The 14900-nt window shown below is 40.3% G+C and overlaps 1 protein-coding gene across 11 annotated transcripts in view; it reads left to right on the forward strand.

Moving 5' to 3' along the window:
- TENM3 (teneurin transmembrane protein 3) overlaps nucleotides 1–13975 on the forward strand; it is a 1277620-nt gene extending 1263645 nt beyond the window's left edge. For all 11 annotated transcript variants that reach the window (XM_034771464.1, XM_034771465.1, XM_034771467.1 and 8 more), the window contains 3 exons: nucleotides 1568–3179; nucleotides 6040–6170; nucleotides 10451–13975. In XM_034771464.1, the coding sequence (XP_034627355.1) occupies nucleotides 1568–3179; nucleotides 6040–6170; nucleotides 10451–11206 (2499 nt within the window). In that variant the 3' untranslated portion in view covers nucleotides 11207–13975. The remainder of the gene's footprint in view (nucleotides 1–1567; nucleotides 3180–6039; nucleotides 6171–10450) is intronic.
- The last annotated feature ends 925 nt before the right edge of the window (nucleotides 13976–14900 follow it).

Raw genomic sequence — 14900 nt, forward strand, 5'->3', positions numbered from 1 at the left:
CAACAGTGGAGTGAACCTGGCATGACTGGTTGGTTTCATTCTACAGCTACTTCAGAAGGTCATGCTGGAATTAAGAATTATGCATCCGAAGAAGTAGGCTGTAGTCCACGAAAGCTTATGCTCTAATAAATTTGTTAGTCTCTAAGGTGCCACAAGTACTCCTGTTCTTCTTTTTTCTGGAATTAAGTGTAACCCATGGGTCTGTCCTTCTCTCCTCTCCATCAAGTTGACCCCCTTACTCCCTACGGAGTACCTCAACTAGCAGCATCTATGACTACTGATGTTCACAGCCTCTGCATGAAACTGATTAAGTCATTTCATTCTGCTGCTGCAAAGCTGAGACCAGTTGTATCAGTGGAGGGAAGATCTAAATAGCAGAGAGGGTTTTGTTTTGTTTTGTTTTGTTTTTAAATAAAGTTATGAGGCTGGAAAGCTCTCCACCTCCTCTCCAGTATCCATAAGACATAGGGGAAAGCTCCACTTGTAGCCAGGCAGGAGGAGAGGAATGCTCTCATACACAGCAGAAGCCATAAAGTAGGGAAAGCCCACATGGGTAAAAACATCTACTGGCCAAGCCTTTTAGAAGAGAAATTCTCTGAGCTGTAATGACAGTACTTTGTGGAAATTCCAGTTCCAAACTGTGGCTGATGGTATGGATTTTCTCACCAGAGCAACTGCTACTACTGGTTGGAAGGAAACTGGAACCACAGATGCTCTCAAGATCTACTGTTCCAACTCTGCTCTGGGACAGAGCCTTTCTTTCAGTATTGCTTTGCCTACTAACTTAAGTTCTGTTTAGTAAATAATCCTGTGTTGTTATTATGTGGCATCTTTCTAGGTGTAAGGCAACAGTTATTATTTAGTGCTATAAATGTATCTGTATTTATACAATGCAAGAAGTCAAGGTTCCTAACTGAGGTGCTAATATTCTAATTATTTTTCCATTGAAGCCATTATTCAGTAAATATTGTTCACTAACAATTGTGGACATGATTTAATCAAGGCCAATGATTCACAATATCCAGGCATCAGGAAAATGGCATTGACTGACAGAATAATTCTTGTGTAGCTGCTCTTGATGTAAATAATCAAACAATTCTTATGCCTGTGTCATAAATACATATAGAACAAGAACAAGAACGTTCAGGGATCTTCAGGCTAGTAAAATTCTTCTGCATTATCACTAATTATGGGGGAGAAATTGCATCTCCCATATGTTGTTCCCTTCATGAGTTATTGGCTTGAAGACAGTTTTTCTTCTGCCCGTATTAAACATGCCTTATCCAAATCCATTGACAATCTGCTGTTTGGCTGCGAGTACTTGATAAAAGAATGACACAGTCATAACAAGTAGCACATTATGAATCTGGAGCCAATAATTACAGAACCCCTTACAATTAAGCATCCAAGTAAATTAGACAGGGAAATGTTTAACATGTAAGGTCAAGGCTAACTTAATTTAAAAAGATTATAATTTTCTCAAGTTGAATGTCACATTTTTGTTGTCAAGAAATTGTGTGTTAATTCATGATTTGTCACATGGTTAAAATCTGTTCTTGCTTTTCAGTCAATGGTCCTCCTGCTTCATAGCCAACGGCAGTACATCTTTGAATATGATCTGTTGGATCGGCTTTCTGCCATCACCATGCCCAGCGTTGCTCGTCATACCATGCAAACCATTCGTTCCATTGGCTATTACCGGAACATATACAACCCCCCTGAAAGCAACGCCTCCGTTATCATGGACTACAATGAAGAGGGACAGCTTCTTCAAACAGCTTTCTTGGGTACAAGCCGAAGAGTCTTGTTCAAATACAGAAGGCAGACGAAGCTCTCAGAAATTTTGTATGATAGTACAAGAGTCAGTTTTACTTATGATGAGACAGCAGGTGTTCTGAAAACGGTAAACCTCCAGAGTGATGGTTTTATCTGCACCATTAGATACAGGCAAATCGGCCCATTGATTGACAGGCAGATTTTCCGCTTTAGTGAAGACGGAATGGTAAATGCTCGATTTGACTACAGCTATGACAATAGCTTCAGAGTGACTAGTATGCAAGGTGTCATCAATGAAACCCCATTGCCTATTGATCTCTACCAATTTGACGATATCTCTGGTAAAGTTGAGCAGTTTGGAAAATTTGGAGTTATATATTATGATATTAACCAGATAATTTCCACAGCTGTAATGACTTACACAAAACACTTTGATGCTCATGGCCGCATCAAAGAAATTCAGTATGAAATCTTTAGGTCGCTAATGTACTGGATTACAATTCAATACGATAACATGGGGCGAGTGACTAAAAGAGAAATTAAAATTGGGCCATTTGCCAACACCACCAAATATGCTTATGAATATGATGTTGATGGTCAGCTCCAGACAGTTTATCTAAATGAAAAAATCATGTGGCGATACAACTATGATTTAAATGGCAACCTCCATTTGCTCAACCCTAGTAACAGTGCCCGTTTGACTCCACTTCGGTATGACCTGAGAGACAGAATCACTCGACTAGGCGATGTTCAGTACCGATTAGATGAAGATGGATTCCTGCGTCAGAGAGGTACTGAGATCTTTGAATACAGCTCAAAGGGCCTTCTCACTAGAGTTTACAGCAAAGGCAGTGGGTGGACAGTGATATACCGTTACGATGGACTAGGACGACGGGTTTCCAGTAAAACTAGCCTCGGACAGCACCTCCAGTTTTTTTATGCAGACCTTACTTATCCAACCAGGATAACTCATGTATATAACCATTCAAGCTCTGAGATCACTTCTCTTTACTATGACCTGCAAGGGCACCTTTTTGCCATGGAGATTAGCAGTGGGGATGAGTTTTATATTGCCTCAGACAACACTGGGACACCACTGGCTGTTTTTAGTAGCAATGGTCTGATGCTTAAACAAATTCAGTATACTGCTTATGGCGAGATCTATTTTGACTCCAACCTTGACTTTCAGTTGGTAATAGGATTCCACGGAGGCTTGTATGACCCATTGACCAAACTAGTCCATTTTGGAGAAAGAGATTATGACATATTGGCAGGCCGCTGGACTACACCTGACATTGAAATCTGGAAAAGAATTGGGAAGGATCCAGCTCCTTTTAACCTCTACATGTTTAGAAATAACAATCCAGCCAGTAAAATACATGATGTGAAGGATTATATCACAGGTAAATTGTTTAAATTGTAGCAATATTTCCCACCTACTCAAAAATCTAACCTGTTATAATGTACTCATCACCCTGAAATCTGAGCATGTGGGTTACAAACTAAGTATGCTGTCAGCTGAACTGAATTTGGGAAAATGTTAAAAAAACTAATTTAATTGTTCAGAACATTTGCTACACAAATAGGTTAGATGATGCATGTTTCAGTTTGTTTCCACTTATGTAAAGAAAAATGACATATCACTGTGCATTAACAGAAGTTCCTGAAAAATACAGAGTTTATGTCATGTGTTTCAATATTAGAACTAAGTAAGATTATCTGTGCCTTTTTTTATTTAGGTTGGGTCAGACTAAATGAGGCTCATCTGCACTGAGTAAGGAGGTGTGAGTGTTCCTCCGAAAAGGAAATAGGGAAACAAGTGGTTTTCCATCATTTTGACAAACAGTTGCCCACTGGTTAGTTAATAGGTGTTGACAGGCTGTCAGAGGTAGGGCTGCCCACAGTCCCTTGAATCTATCATCTCCTAGCAATATGTACTGTAGTGAATGCCATAGCACTAATTTTCATTGTGACATTTAGAGAAATGCAGTTGCCACAAAAGTATTACTAGAAAAATGAAAACTAAATTTCAACTAACATCTTTGATCTACAGTAGAACCTCAAAGTTCCAAACACCAAAATTACAAACTGACCAGTCAACTACACACCTCATTTGAAACCGGAAGTATGCAATCAGGCAGCAGCAGAGACCAAAAAAAAAAAAAGGCAAACACAGAACAATATTGTGTTAAACATAAACTACTAAAAAAAAAAGTAAAGCAGCATTTTTCTTCTGCTGTATTAGTTTCAAAGCTGTATTAAGTCAATGTTGAGTTGTAAACTTTTGAAAGAACAACCATAACGTTTTGTTCAGAGTTACGAACATTCCAGAGTTACGAACAACCTCCATTCCTGTAACTCTGAGGTTCTACTGTATAGAGTAAAATGAACCCAACCGTACATATAAAGCTGGAGCTTCTATGATTAGTTTAGGTGACTTAATGCCAGATGGCAGCTTTGCATCCATAGCTTGCTGGGGATTATTATGTACCTGGGAACACTTTCATAGATTCATAGATTATAGGACTGGAAGGGACCTCGAGAGGTCATCGAGTCCAGTCCCCTGCCCGCATGGCAGGACCAAATACTGCCTAGACCATCCCTAATAGACATTTATCTAACCTATTCTTAAATATCTCCAGAGACGGAGATTCCACAACCTCCCTAGGCAATTTGTTCCAGTGTTTAACCACCCTGACAGTTAGGAACTTTTTCCTAATGTCCAACCTAGACCTCCCTTGCTGCAGTTTAAACCCATTGTTTCTGGTTCTATCCTTAGAGGCTAAGGTGAACAAGTTCTCTCCCTCCTCCTTATGACACCCTTTTAGATACCTGAAAACTGCTATCATGTCCCCTCTCAGTCTTCTCTTTTCCAAACTAAACAAACCCAGTTCTTTCAGCCTTCCTTCATAGGTCATGTTCTCAAGACCTTTAATCATTCTTGTTGCTCTTCTCTGGACCCTTTCCAATTTCTCCACATCTTTCTTGAAATGAGGCGCCCAGAACTGGACACAATACTCCAGCTGAGGCCTAACCAGAGCAGAGTAGAGCGGAAATGATTTTAATAATGATTTTAAAGTAAAGATTTTCAAGGCCTTTTCTGACATTCTGAAAGATTCTATTCCTTCCCCCACTTTTGGGGTGTTTTCATTGGAAACTGCTGGATTTTAATACCCACAGCTCTGCCATCTTCTTTTAATGTAGTATGTGTGAAAAGTTGGTGGCCAGACAGAAATCCACAGTACAGATACAGCTCAGGCATGAGCAGAGCAAGCTGCCCCTACTCTGCCTAATCAACGTTTCTCCATCCTAACCTGGCTCCTAGCTTTCTATTGAAAAACAACCACAATCCATTGTTAGTGTGTCCAATGTAATATTTTTTTAACTAGAAACTAATTTTAGTGACTTTAACAGCTAGGACTCTGAATATATATAGGGGGAGCTGCTGAGTTAAGAAGGTTCCATTTTACAGTGCTGCTATCAAAGTAGAAGCCAGACTTCAAGAGCAACAAATAGACAATTAAGACTAGCACCACTAGAAAGATCCTGCAAGCAAAATGTTTTTCCTGTTGCAGTTGCTAATTGCTGCTCTGAAATAGGAAGTGTTGCAGAGAGTAGATTTCAACAGTATTACTGATGGATGGGAGCAATTTTACTTTTTATTCTCATTCGCCCAACTAAATCTAAGAGAAGGTGAGTAGGATTCTGATCTCTCTTTTACAGCAACAAAATTGCCTACTAAGTTCCTTACATGGAAGGCAATTGAGCACCCAAATAGGAGTGCAAGAGGAGACAATAGGATTGCCCGGGCACAACTGAGAACAGAATGTGACCTGCAGCACTTTTATTACTGGTGATTGTTTACGGAGATGGAAAGAACTCAGCTTGACTGTGAAATGCCAGTGGAGTTTGCAAGACAGCAATTAGAAGAACATCTTTTCCTTGTGCTTCTATATTTATTCTGGAGATCACTGAGATACACACGAGAGACTATAATGCTTTAAAAACAGCCACCTTTAAGATTAGAATAGTACTTTAATTTGGAAGTTATCTAAATATGCCATCTGGGTTATACTAGTTCCAGTAGAGTTGCTGTACAGACTATAGACACCAGTACCACAAGAAGAATGTTAAATAATTCTGGAGTGTTACGGAATGTAACTGTTGTGGCTTTGACAAGAATTACTTCTAGATTAAAACAGGTAAAAATTACATTTCAAAATATAGAAAATTCTTTTTTTTTCTTGTATATTTTTCTTCCAGATGTTAACAGCTGGCTGGTGACATTTGGCTTCCATCTGCACAATGCCATACCTGGTTTCCCTGTTCCCAAATTTGATTTGACAGAGCCTTCGTATGAACTTGTGAAGAGTCAGCAATGGGACGATATACCAGTAAGAAAAAAACAAAAAAACACCAAAGATGGAGATAGGGTTGAATAGAAGGAACTATTCTAATTTAGCTATATGTTCCTCAGGGTGCTGCTTGTCAGTTTTTTATTTAAACAATGTATTGCAAATCTCTATGCCTTAAATATTTTTCCAAAGGATTTACTAAATTACAGGTGCTAATTCTACACCGGTTTTTGTGCTTTTGCTAAATTAAGTATGATTTTAAACAAGATCCAGTTTGTTTTCAATAAAATAGATAAGAATGTAGAGAGAAATAATAAATAAATATAGTATTTTGAAACCCTTTTTAGACTTGTAGGTTTCCCAGTGGAAACTCTAGAGATTGGATTTATACCAACACCCTGCCTGAAGGCAGAAAGTGAACACGGTAATAAAAAATAGACTGTGAAATAAACAGAAGAATAGGTGATATAAATTATGCATACTGGGCACCAGAACAATTTTACTTCTCTTTAATATTAACCATGTTTTATATGTAAAGATAAAATATTGAAAATGAAATTACCTCAGGTAAAACCCATTACATTACATAGAATCAAAACTCCAGGTGCTTATGAAATTCCATGGGGGAAAAAAGTATCTACTGCAGACCAGAAAACCTGTAACAGTTTTAAATGACAAAGAAAAGAAATAGAATGTAAAATTGAAAAGCCAAATCTGCCATTTAGTAAAATGGAATTTATAAATCTAGTCATTCAGAGAACAAAAAGCTACATACAATAAAATCCCAAAATTTGCAATGAGACAGACTAAGAAGAGATCAAAAAATGGACAATCCCAGAATAATGATTCCAAAAAAAGCATCTCTCATTTACAGGAATGATTATGTAGAATTTTAAGTAGTGGTCAGTAATTTATTATCATGATCATTGTTGTTAATGAATTTGTGTATAGTACCATACTTTTGCACAGTGCTTTACAAGATTGTAAACTCTTTAGGATCATGGGTTTTTTTTAATCTAATTTAGACAAACAGATTATGAAAGGGGGTAGGAAACGGATATACCTCACAATGAGTTACATTGTATGGGAAGTTAATAATAAATCTGGTATTTTAAAGGAGACTCAGAAACAAAGGAAGCAGCAAGGGAAAAGGGTGGTGAGAACACACAGCAAGGTGGGGAGTGATGGGGGATCTAGGCTGGGGCAGTTCTTCAGAATCTTTGAAATGAGAACAGAGGTGGAAGTGAGACTGGAAAGGAGTGAGAGGCAGTGAAGATGCTGGGAATAGACAGCCTACTCAAGGAGCTCAGAGATAAATGGAAGGAAGCAGTTGTGTTGAGTGAGGATTTCTTCAGAATAGAGATGATCTGTGCAAAAGGGAAGGTGCCAGAGGGGAGAGGTGAAACAGAGAAGGAATGAGAAAGAGAGCAAGGGAGATTGGGATGTAGGAGGAGATGGTATCAAGTTGACAAGTTAGAGGAGTTTGTGTAGGACATTCATTTGGGATGGCAGAGAAGAACACAGAGCTAAAAGAGGACAAAAATCAAAGGTAAAGAAGGGACAGGGGAGATGATGGGATGGACAGCACCTCTCAATTTGATCTTTGAATAAGTTATTACAGTCTTGGGCAGAGAGAGCAGAGGAATAGGTGGGGAAAAGCTATCAGGGATTCTTCTATTTAATTTAGTTTTCAAGTAATAAGGACACCTAGCTAAGGTTCTAGGCACCCTAACATCATTAATAACACACTCGATAAAATTCCACAATAAGTAAAAATTAAAAAGAAAAAAGATTAGAGGCGTGAGAGTGGAGAGCAGATACAGCACATGGCACGACCAGCAGAGCTGAGGGAAGAGAGAACAAACTTAGGGTGGAAGGAGTCAACATGTTCATAGGACTTCTTCCAAACAAAGGTGCTCAGTACAGCGAGATAATGAACCGAAATTGATTCTGGAGGGAGGGGGGCAGCGGACAAAGGAGAGAGGTTCGAAGTGCTCACGTTGGAAGAGGAAGTAGCATGGTTTTCATTATTCAGTAAGAAGATAGAACTAATCAGAAGGCATGAACAGACATGAATACAGCATATATACATGTTGGTTCTGGGTAAGCAGCTCTCACCGCTACTGGTTAACTAACATGAGAGCCACAGATGGCCTGTGCTCCCCATTGCTGCCAGTGTGTCACCTTCCTTCTCCCCCAGTAGAGCTGTAGGCCTGAGCTCTGTCTCTGCTCTGCACTGTGCAGATTAGAAACAAGGTGGGGAAGCAATTTATATTTTCACCTTTGAGAGTCAAGTGATGGGAATGTTCCTTCACTTGTTCCTCTCCCACCCCCGATAGGATGTTAAGACCTGGGAACGTGTATGGGTGGGGGATGGAGTTATCCACCCTGGCAACTAGAGAGAGCTGAGGGTTGGGGAAACATGTTTAAAAATAATCTTTGCCCCTCGGAAGGTGCTAGAGCACCTGGCTGCTATTTGTGTCACCATGTAGTCTGACTGGGTAGGGCAGGGATCGGCAACCTTTGGCACACGGCCCGCCAGCGTAAGCACCCTGGCGGTCCGAGCCGGTTTGTTTACCTGCTGCGTCCACAGGTTCGGCCAAAATCGTGGATCCCACTGGCCACGGTTGCCTCTCCAGGCCAATGGGGGCTGCGGGAAGCGGTGGCCAGCACATCCCTCGGCCTGCACCACTTCCCGCAGCCCCCATTGCCCTGGAACGGAGAAACGCGGCCAGTGGGAGCCGCGATCAGCCAAACCTGCGGACCGTGTGCCAAAGGTTGCTGATCCCTGGGGTAGGGTTTAGCGTGCACTCATTTAGTTGGGGATTGGTCCTGCTTTGAGCAGGGGGTTGGACTAGATAACCTCCTGAGGTCCCTTCCAACCCTAATATTCTAGGATTCCTAACTGAGTCGCCTTCGCGTCATTTTGAATTGAGCACTGCCAACTGAAAGCCATACTTGTCAGCAGTTTTCCCCGGAGCCTCACCAGTCATTGCCCAGCATAGGCAGGCTTGGATTTTTTTTTAACATGTGAACCCCATGTTGAGCAGGCAGGGGCTGGCAAGACAGTAATCATACATTGTACCTTGGCATCCCCTCTCCCCATTTGTGGAGGTGGGAGGAGGAGGAGTCCCCACACTCAGAAAAGGTGCCATGGCAGAAGGGTTGGACATAGCTCACAGCTCCCCTCTAGAGTGCTTCAGAGCAGAGTCACTTGAATGCCTGACTGCTGCAGGAGAGATCAGAACCCACACAAATGAATTGGCTGTGGCTTTCACCAACAGCTACAGTACTTTGGAGAAGGGCTGGCAGTACCCAGCACTGCACCTCTCCACCAGGCACATTTTTGTAGGTGGTGGGCCTGCTTCCCTTCTCTCTCTCCTTGTTTCCTCCCTATTAATGTCCAATTTTGGGGAAGTTCCTGATCCTACCCTCTCACACCCCACAAGCTGCAGGAAGCTGTGGGACATCTCCTAGCCATGGAGTAGCATAGTTATAGACCTGCCACTGCCAGAGAGTTCCCTCTCAGCTATAGTAGAGGGCAGTTCTTAGTTTTGTTTTGGGAGCGGGCTCCTAGAGGTCCCTAAAAACTCTTTGTTTAAAATGACAATCCTAGCAGGCAATTATTGCCCTTTGCATTTTACAAAGGGGAAGGGCATCGTCATTACAATGACAGGTGTAAGCCTACTAGCAAATATAAATTGATGACAGTGTCTCATTATAGGCACTGTGCTTTTTCCTCTCATCACTTTCATCTAAAGAGAGATGGTTGGGTCAGGAACCCACTGTCTGGAACTAGCAATTCCCCCACCTAATGCTAAAAATAAAGATTTTTATCTGCACAGAAAGGGGTGTTCGAGTAGGAGCCAAGGTTCATAGACGTTAATCCCAATTCCCTTCTGTGGCACTGAGCCCATAAGCTAAATTTTTGCATCCATTCCTCATTGAGAAAAATGGGGACACTACTTACAGAGATGTTCTCAGGATTAATTTGTTAAAATATGAAAGGCCTGTCTAAATGCTAAGCATGTGCTAACACATGGGCCCTTGCTGTATAACTCATTGAGTAGCCTTTGAAGTTAAAGGATTTTGTGTGTGTATGTTCTCAAGGAGCCAAATGAGAAAAACACTGATTATCAAACAAACTAGCCTTTGTGACTCAGCGGAACAACCAGTATGTACATTCAGTTAACTCCTTGGCACTGTCAGTTGTGGCATATCCCATTGTCAGCCATGGGCAGTATGCCAAGAAAGCCTGATTGTTTGGCATGTAAGGGCTACAGATGGTTTTTAAAACTTCTGTCTCTTCTTATTTCCAGCCAATTTCTGGAGTGCAACAACAAGTGGCAAGGCAAGCGAAGGCTTTCCTGTCCCTGGGAAAGATGGCAGAAGTTCAAATTAGTAGACCCAAATCCAGTGGAGAGAAGTCATGGCTGTGGTTTGCGACAGTGAAGTCTCTGATTGGGAAAGGGGTTATGCTTGCTGTCAGTCAAGGGAAAGTGCTGACTAATGTGCTCAACATTGCAAATGAGGACTGCATAAAAGTGGCAGCTGTTCTGAACAATGCCTACTACCTGGAGAACTTGCATTTCACCATTGAGGGGAAGGACACTCACTATTTCATCAAGACCACCTCCCCGGAGAGCGATCTCGGCACCTTGAGGCTGACAAGTGGGCGCAAAGCCCTGGAAAATGGCATCAACGTAACCGTTTCCCAGTCCACCACGGTCGTGAATGGCAGGACTCGTAGGTTTGCTGATGTCGAAATGCAGTATGGTGCGTTAGCTCTTCACGTCCGCTATGGCATGACGCTCGATGAGGAGAAGGCACGAATATTGGAGCAGGCTAGGCAAAGAGCTCTGTCCAATGCCTGGGCTAGGGAACAACAAAGAGTAAGAGATGGAGAGGAAGGTGCCAGGTTATGGACCGAAGGGGAAAAGAGGCAGCTGCTAAGTGCTGGAAAGGTACAAGGATATGATGGGTACTATGTACTCTCTGTGGAGCAATACCCTGAATTAGCAGACAGCGCTAACAATATACAGTTCCTTAGACAAAGTGAGATAGGAAAGAGGTAACACACTGGCTTAGCTGAGGCTGCCAAAGAGACTGACTGCATATCAGTGTCTTCTGAAAGGGAGACGAAACTGTTTTGCTGCATTACTACTTGAGCCTAAACTTATACCTTTGCTCAGATTTTGCTGTAGCACAATCTGAATAGACTCCACAAAGAAAAGAGAGCCTTCCAGAAGAATGATACTGCTAAAAACAAAACTTTTTTTTCTGAATGACCTTAAAGGTGATCTGCTTTAAAGAATATGTTTACATATGCATATCGCTGCACTCAAGTTGGACTGAAAGTGTTAAAAAAAGGCCTAAAGATTTTGCAACAGGCTGTCTGTTCCTTTGAGCACTGTATTTAACTACAATACAGATCCATACAGTGTTTCCAAATATTACCGAATTGTTGACCTTTTGCTTACAAGAAGTAATCTCTTTCTTTCTCTCTCTCTCTCTCTCTATCTCTCTCTGCATAGGATGTGGTATATAGTTCTGTTCATTTTAAAATGTGGGGCAGAAATTATTGTTTATAGATAACCCAACTGCTTTAAATTGTGCTGCTTTCTAAAAGGACATTGGCACAATGACTTATGCTACCATGTGAATTTAATAATGGATTTTACAATGCTAACATGGTTTGCCTCGGGGGGCAAAATGGCAAATAGAATCCTTGTCACAGATAAGCAAAGGAAACCCTGATTTTTTTTGTAAATTATGTGAGACAAGTTGTTTATGGATTTTTATATGAATTACAATTTACTGTACATCAAATATTAGTCTCAGAGGAGTTAATTTATGTAAAGTGTTTAAAAAAGTTTATACTTAAAAATAAAATGATAAAAACATGTGCTGTGTGTGATTTTTTTAAAAAGAATTGCACCTTTGTTATGTTATAGCTGTACAGTATAAAGGATTATATTGTAGAGATATAACAATGTATGACTAATGTCCAGAAGTGTTAATATTTTTGTATTAGGTTTAAAACTGTGCATCTTTCTATCACTTTGCTGATAGGATGGAGCATTCCCAAGTGGCTGGCTAATCAGACAACTCCCTTTCCTGTCGCCCAAGCCAGTGCAGCTTCATCAGTCACTGCTAGAAGGCACAGTAACCAAATAAGGCTTGTTTATTATGATGGAAGACTTTAATAGGTTGTTTTTTTCTTGCCTTCTCCCGGCCCCAATGTAATAAATGGACATTTCTTCATAACAAGTGGGGTTTTTGTTGTTTGCTTTTTTTATGTGGGCTTAGAAGCTACGTTACGCAATGGAAAGAATAGTGTCTCAGGTGCTTGGCAAATGTATGTAGAAGATGATATGATGTAGTCTCATCCAGTTTATGTCAACTTTGTCTTCTGTATAATACAGCTGTTTTACATGTATACTTTTAAAATAGAGGAAAGCTAGCAATGATTAGATGCTACAGAGTTTCTGTTTAGAAGGGTAAGCCATTGAGTGGGTTAGTGCCCTGGCCTTGGGCTTCCAAGTCAAACCCTGTTACTCTGAAAACTGAACAGGAACTGGGGCTGAGATGGGGATGAATATCCTAGTGCCTAGTCATATCAGAAAACCACCACACAATATGGCATGCTGTGCTCCCAATAAAGGTCCATTGAATTGGTTGCAGGACAGCACTGAGGTGTGCACACGGTTCCAGGTAGGCGGCTTGCACAGCACCTCTGATCTGTGTGCCATTTCTTGGCTCAAGCCATTCTCAGCTCTTTGAGCACCAAATTCAGCCACAAAAAAAGTATTTTTAAGACAAGACAAAATTGGGCTTTTTTATTTTCATTGAACTATACATGGTATTTCTATCTATGTATGATAATGTCAAAACATAGCAAGTGAATATATCTTAAATATGAACGGTTCATGTGGATGTAAGAAAAATAGTTTTCTAATTGCTTTGTATACTGAGATTCTATCGTATTACATACTCTAAATTGCACAGCAGGATTGTTTGATAAACAGATTGGCTGGGAGAGATTCAAACTAGCTGCAGAACTAATTACTCTTTTAATGAATTCTGCTCTTTTATTAGACTGAAAGCACAGATTAGTTAATATTTTTTACCCTTGAAGTTCTGAGGACCCTAAATTTAGAAACTATGATACGTCGGCCCCCAAAGGAGTGGTCTGGTTTAGCATTTTACAGTTTTAATCTAAAATGTAAAGTGTTTGCAGTTCTGTTGGGTGGCTCTGTCACAGCACTCTATCTAGCATGCTGCAAGTGCTCTCTGTTGAAATAGGCTCATATTCTTAATTATATCAAATGTTTCTGTTCTGTTTCAGTATGAAAAGCTTGTATAACATGTCAGAATTGAAATATATCGTCTATTTGACGTGTACTAGTTTCTTCTCCTTTGTTTGGGCACCAATAAATAACAAATTTATAGTATCTGTTGGTGATCATTCTAGATAAAGTCAAATCAAGCCAATTAGAGGCCTTGTTAGTAAGTATAATGAGCCTATTTCTTGCTAAAAAGACTTGTGATCTGGATTTGCTCCTGCAGGAAATAGTGACCTTGGGGAATATGTAAACAAAAGACCATTTTTTAAAGAAAAACTGTATAATTAAAAGAAGTAGCTTACAGCAAAGAAAATGAGATTCAACGTATTTTAGGCAAAGCCAGTCAAAATGCTTTCATGATATTTTGAGATGTAAATTTTGTCTGATTTGTATCGGTCTTTTAATTTGCCTTCTGAACTTTATATGTGTCCTGAATTTTCCACAAATTGATGACTATAGATTGCATTTAGGCTTTCCAATAAAAGCCAACCCAATGTGTGTGTGCGTTTATATTTGTTTTTTAAACGTGTGTCAGACATTACAAGTGTGTTATTGCTTTTCAGTTTATACCTGAGGATGCAACGTGATCCAGTTATACTGATATTGATTTATCTGCTACACAGTAATATCTTTGTTCTCCCATCCAATGGCCCAGTCTGCTAGTTCAGCAAAGTGAATTGCTCAGTGGGATCTCACTAGTGGCCTACTTTAAAGAAACACTAAGTACACCTCACAAAGTCAACTGTTATATAGATAATTCACTCTCCCTGTTTACTTAGGAACTGGTCCCTCTCCTGCCTTTCTGAACAGTTAAAATAAGACTTAATTAAAGCATTTGATTACAAATAATCAGTTTGGCAGTTATCGCCCCCCCTCCCCCAGAGATGTCAGTCTACATTTAGATCCACTCTGTAGAAAGCGTTGATTTCAGCACTTGTGTGTGTGTGTGTCAAGAGAGTGCTTTGATTTTAGTTGGAACAGGCAGACTTCATCACACTTGCTATGTAGTGACAACCTCAACTTGCTAACATGTTGATCCAGCATGAATCAGGGCACTCTGCTCGGCTAAGTGTGGCCTATTTTTTATTTACTTACTGGTGCAGTGCTTTTGTATTTTCACACTTGGTAGCTGAGAGAAAGATATTTGCATTGGACAAGAAAAAACATGCCAGTTACAACTGCAGTCCTTCAAAACTGCTCTTTCAGTGAGGCCTGAGTGTTGTAAAGAGAAAAAAATACTGCACTACCTATCTTGCTCCGAGACAGACTCTACTGTATGCCTAAGGCTTTTAGGAGGACAAAATGTTTGTGTTCAGTCTCTTTAATTGTTGAGTTTAAATCCAGGTTAGTTACAAAGTTTTTATTTGAAACCTATGTTCAGTGTCACTCTCCAGATCTTTTGGAGCAATTTTTAGTGAACTGA

Source organism: Trachemys scripta, chromosome 5 (genome assembly GCF_013100865.1).
Source record: "Trachemys scripta elegans isolate TJP31775 chromosome 5, CAS_Tse_1.0, whole genome shotgun sequence".
In the NCBI taxonomy this organism is placed as follows: domain Eukaryota; kingdom Metazoa; phylum Chordata; order Testudines; family Emydidae; genus Trachemys; species Trachemys scripta.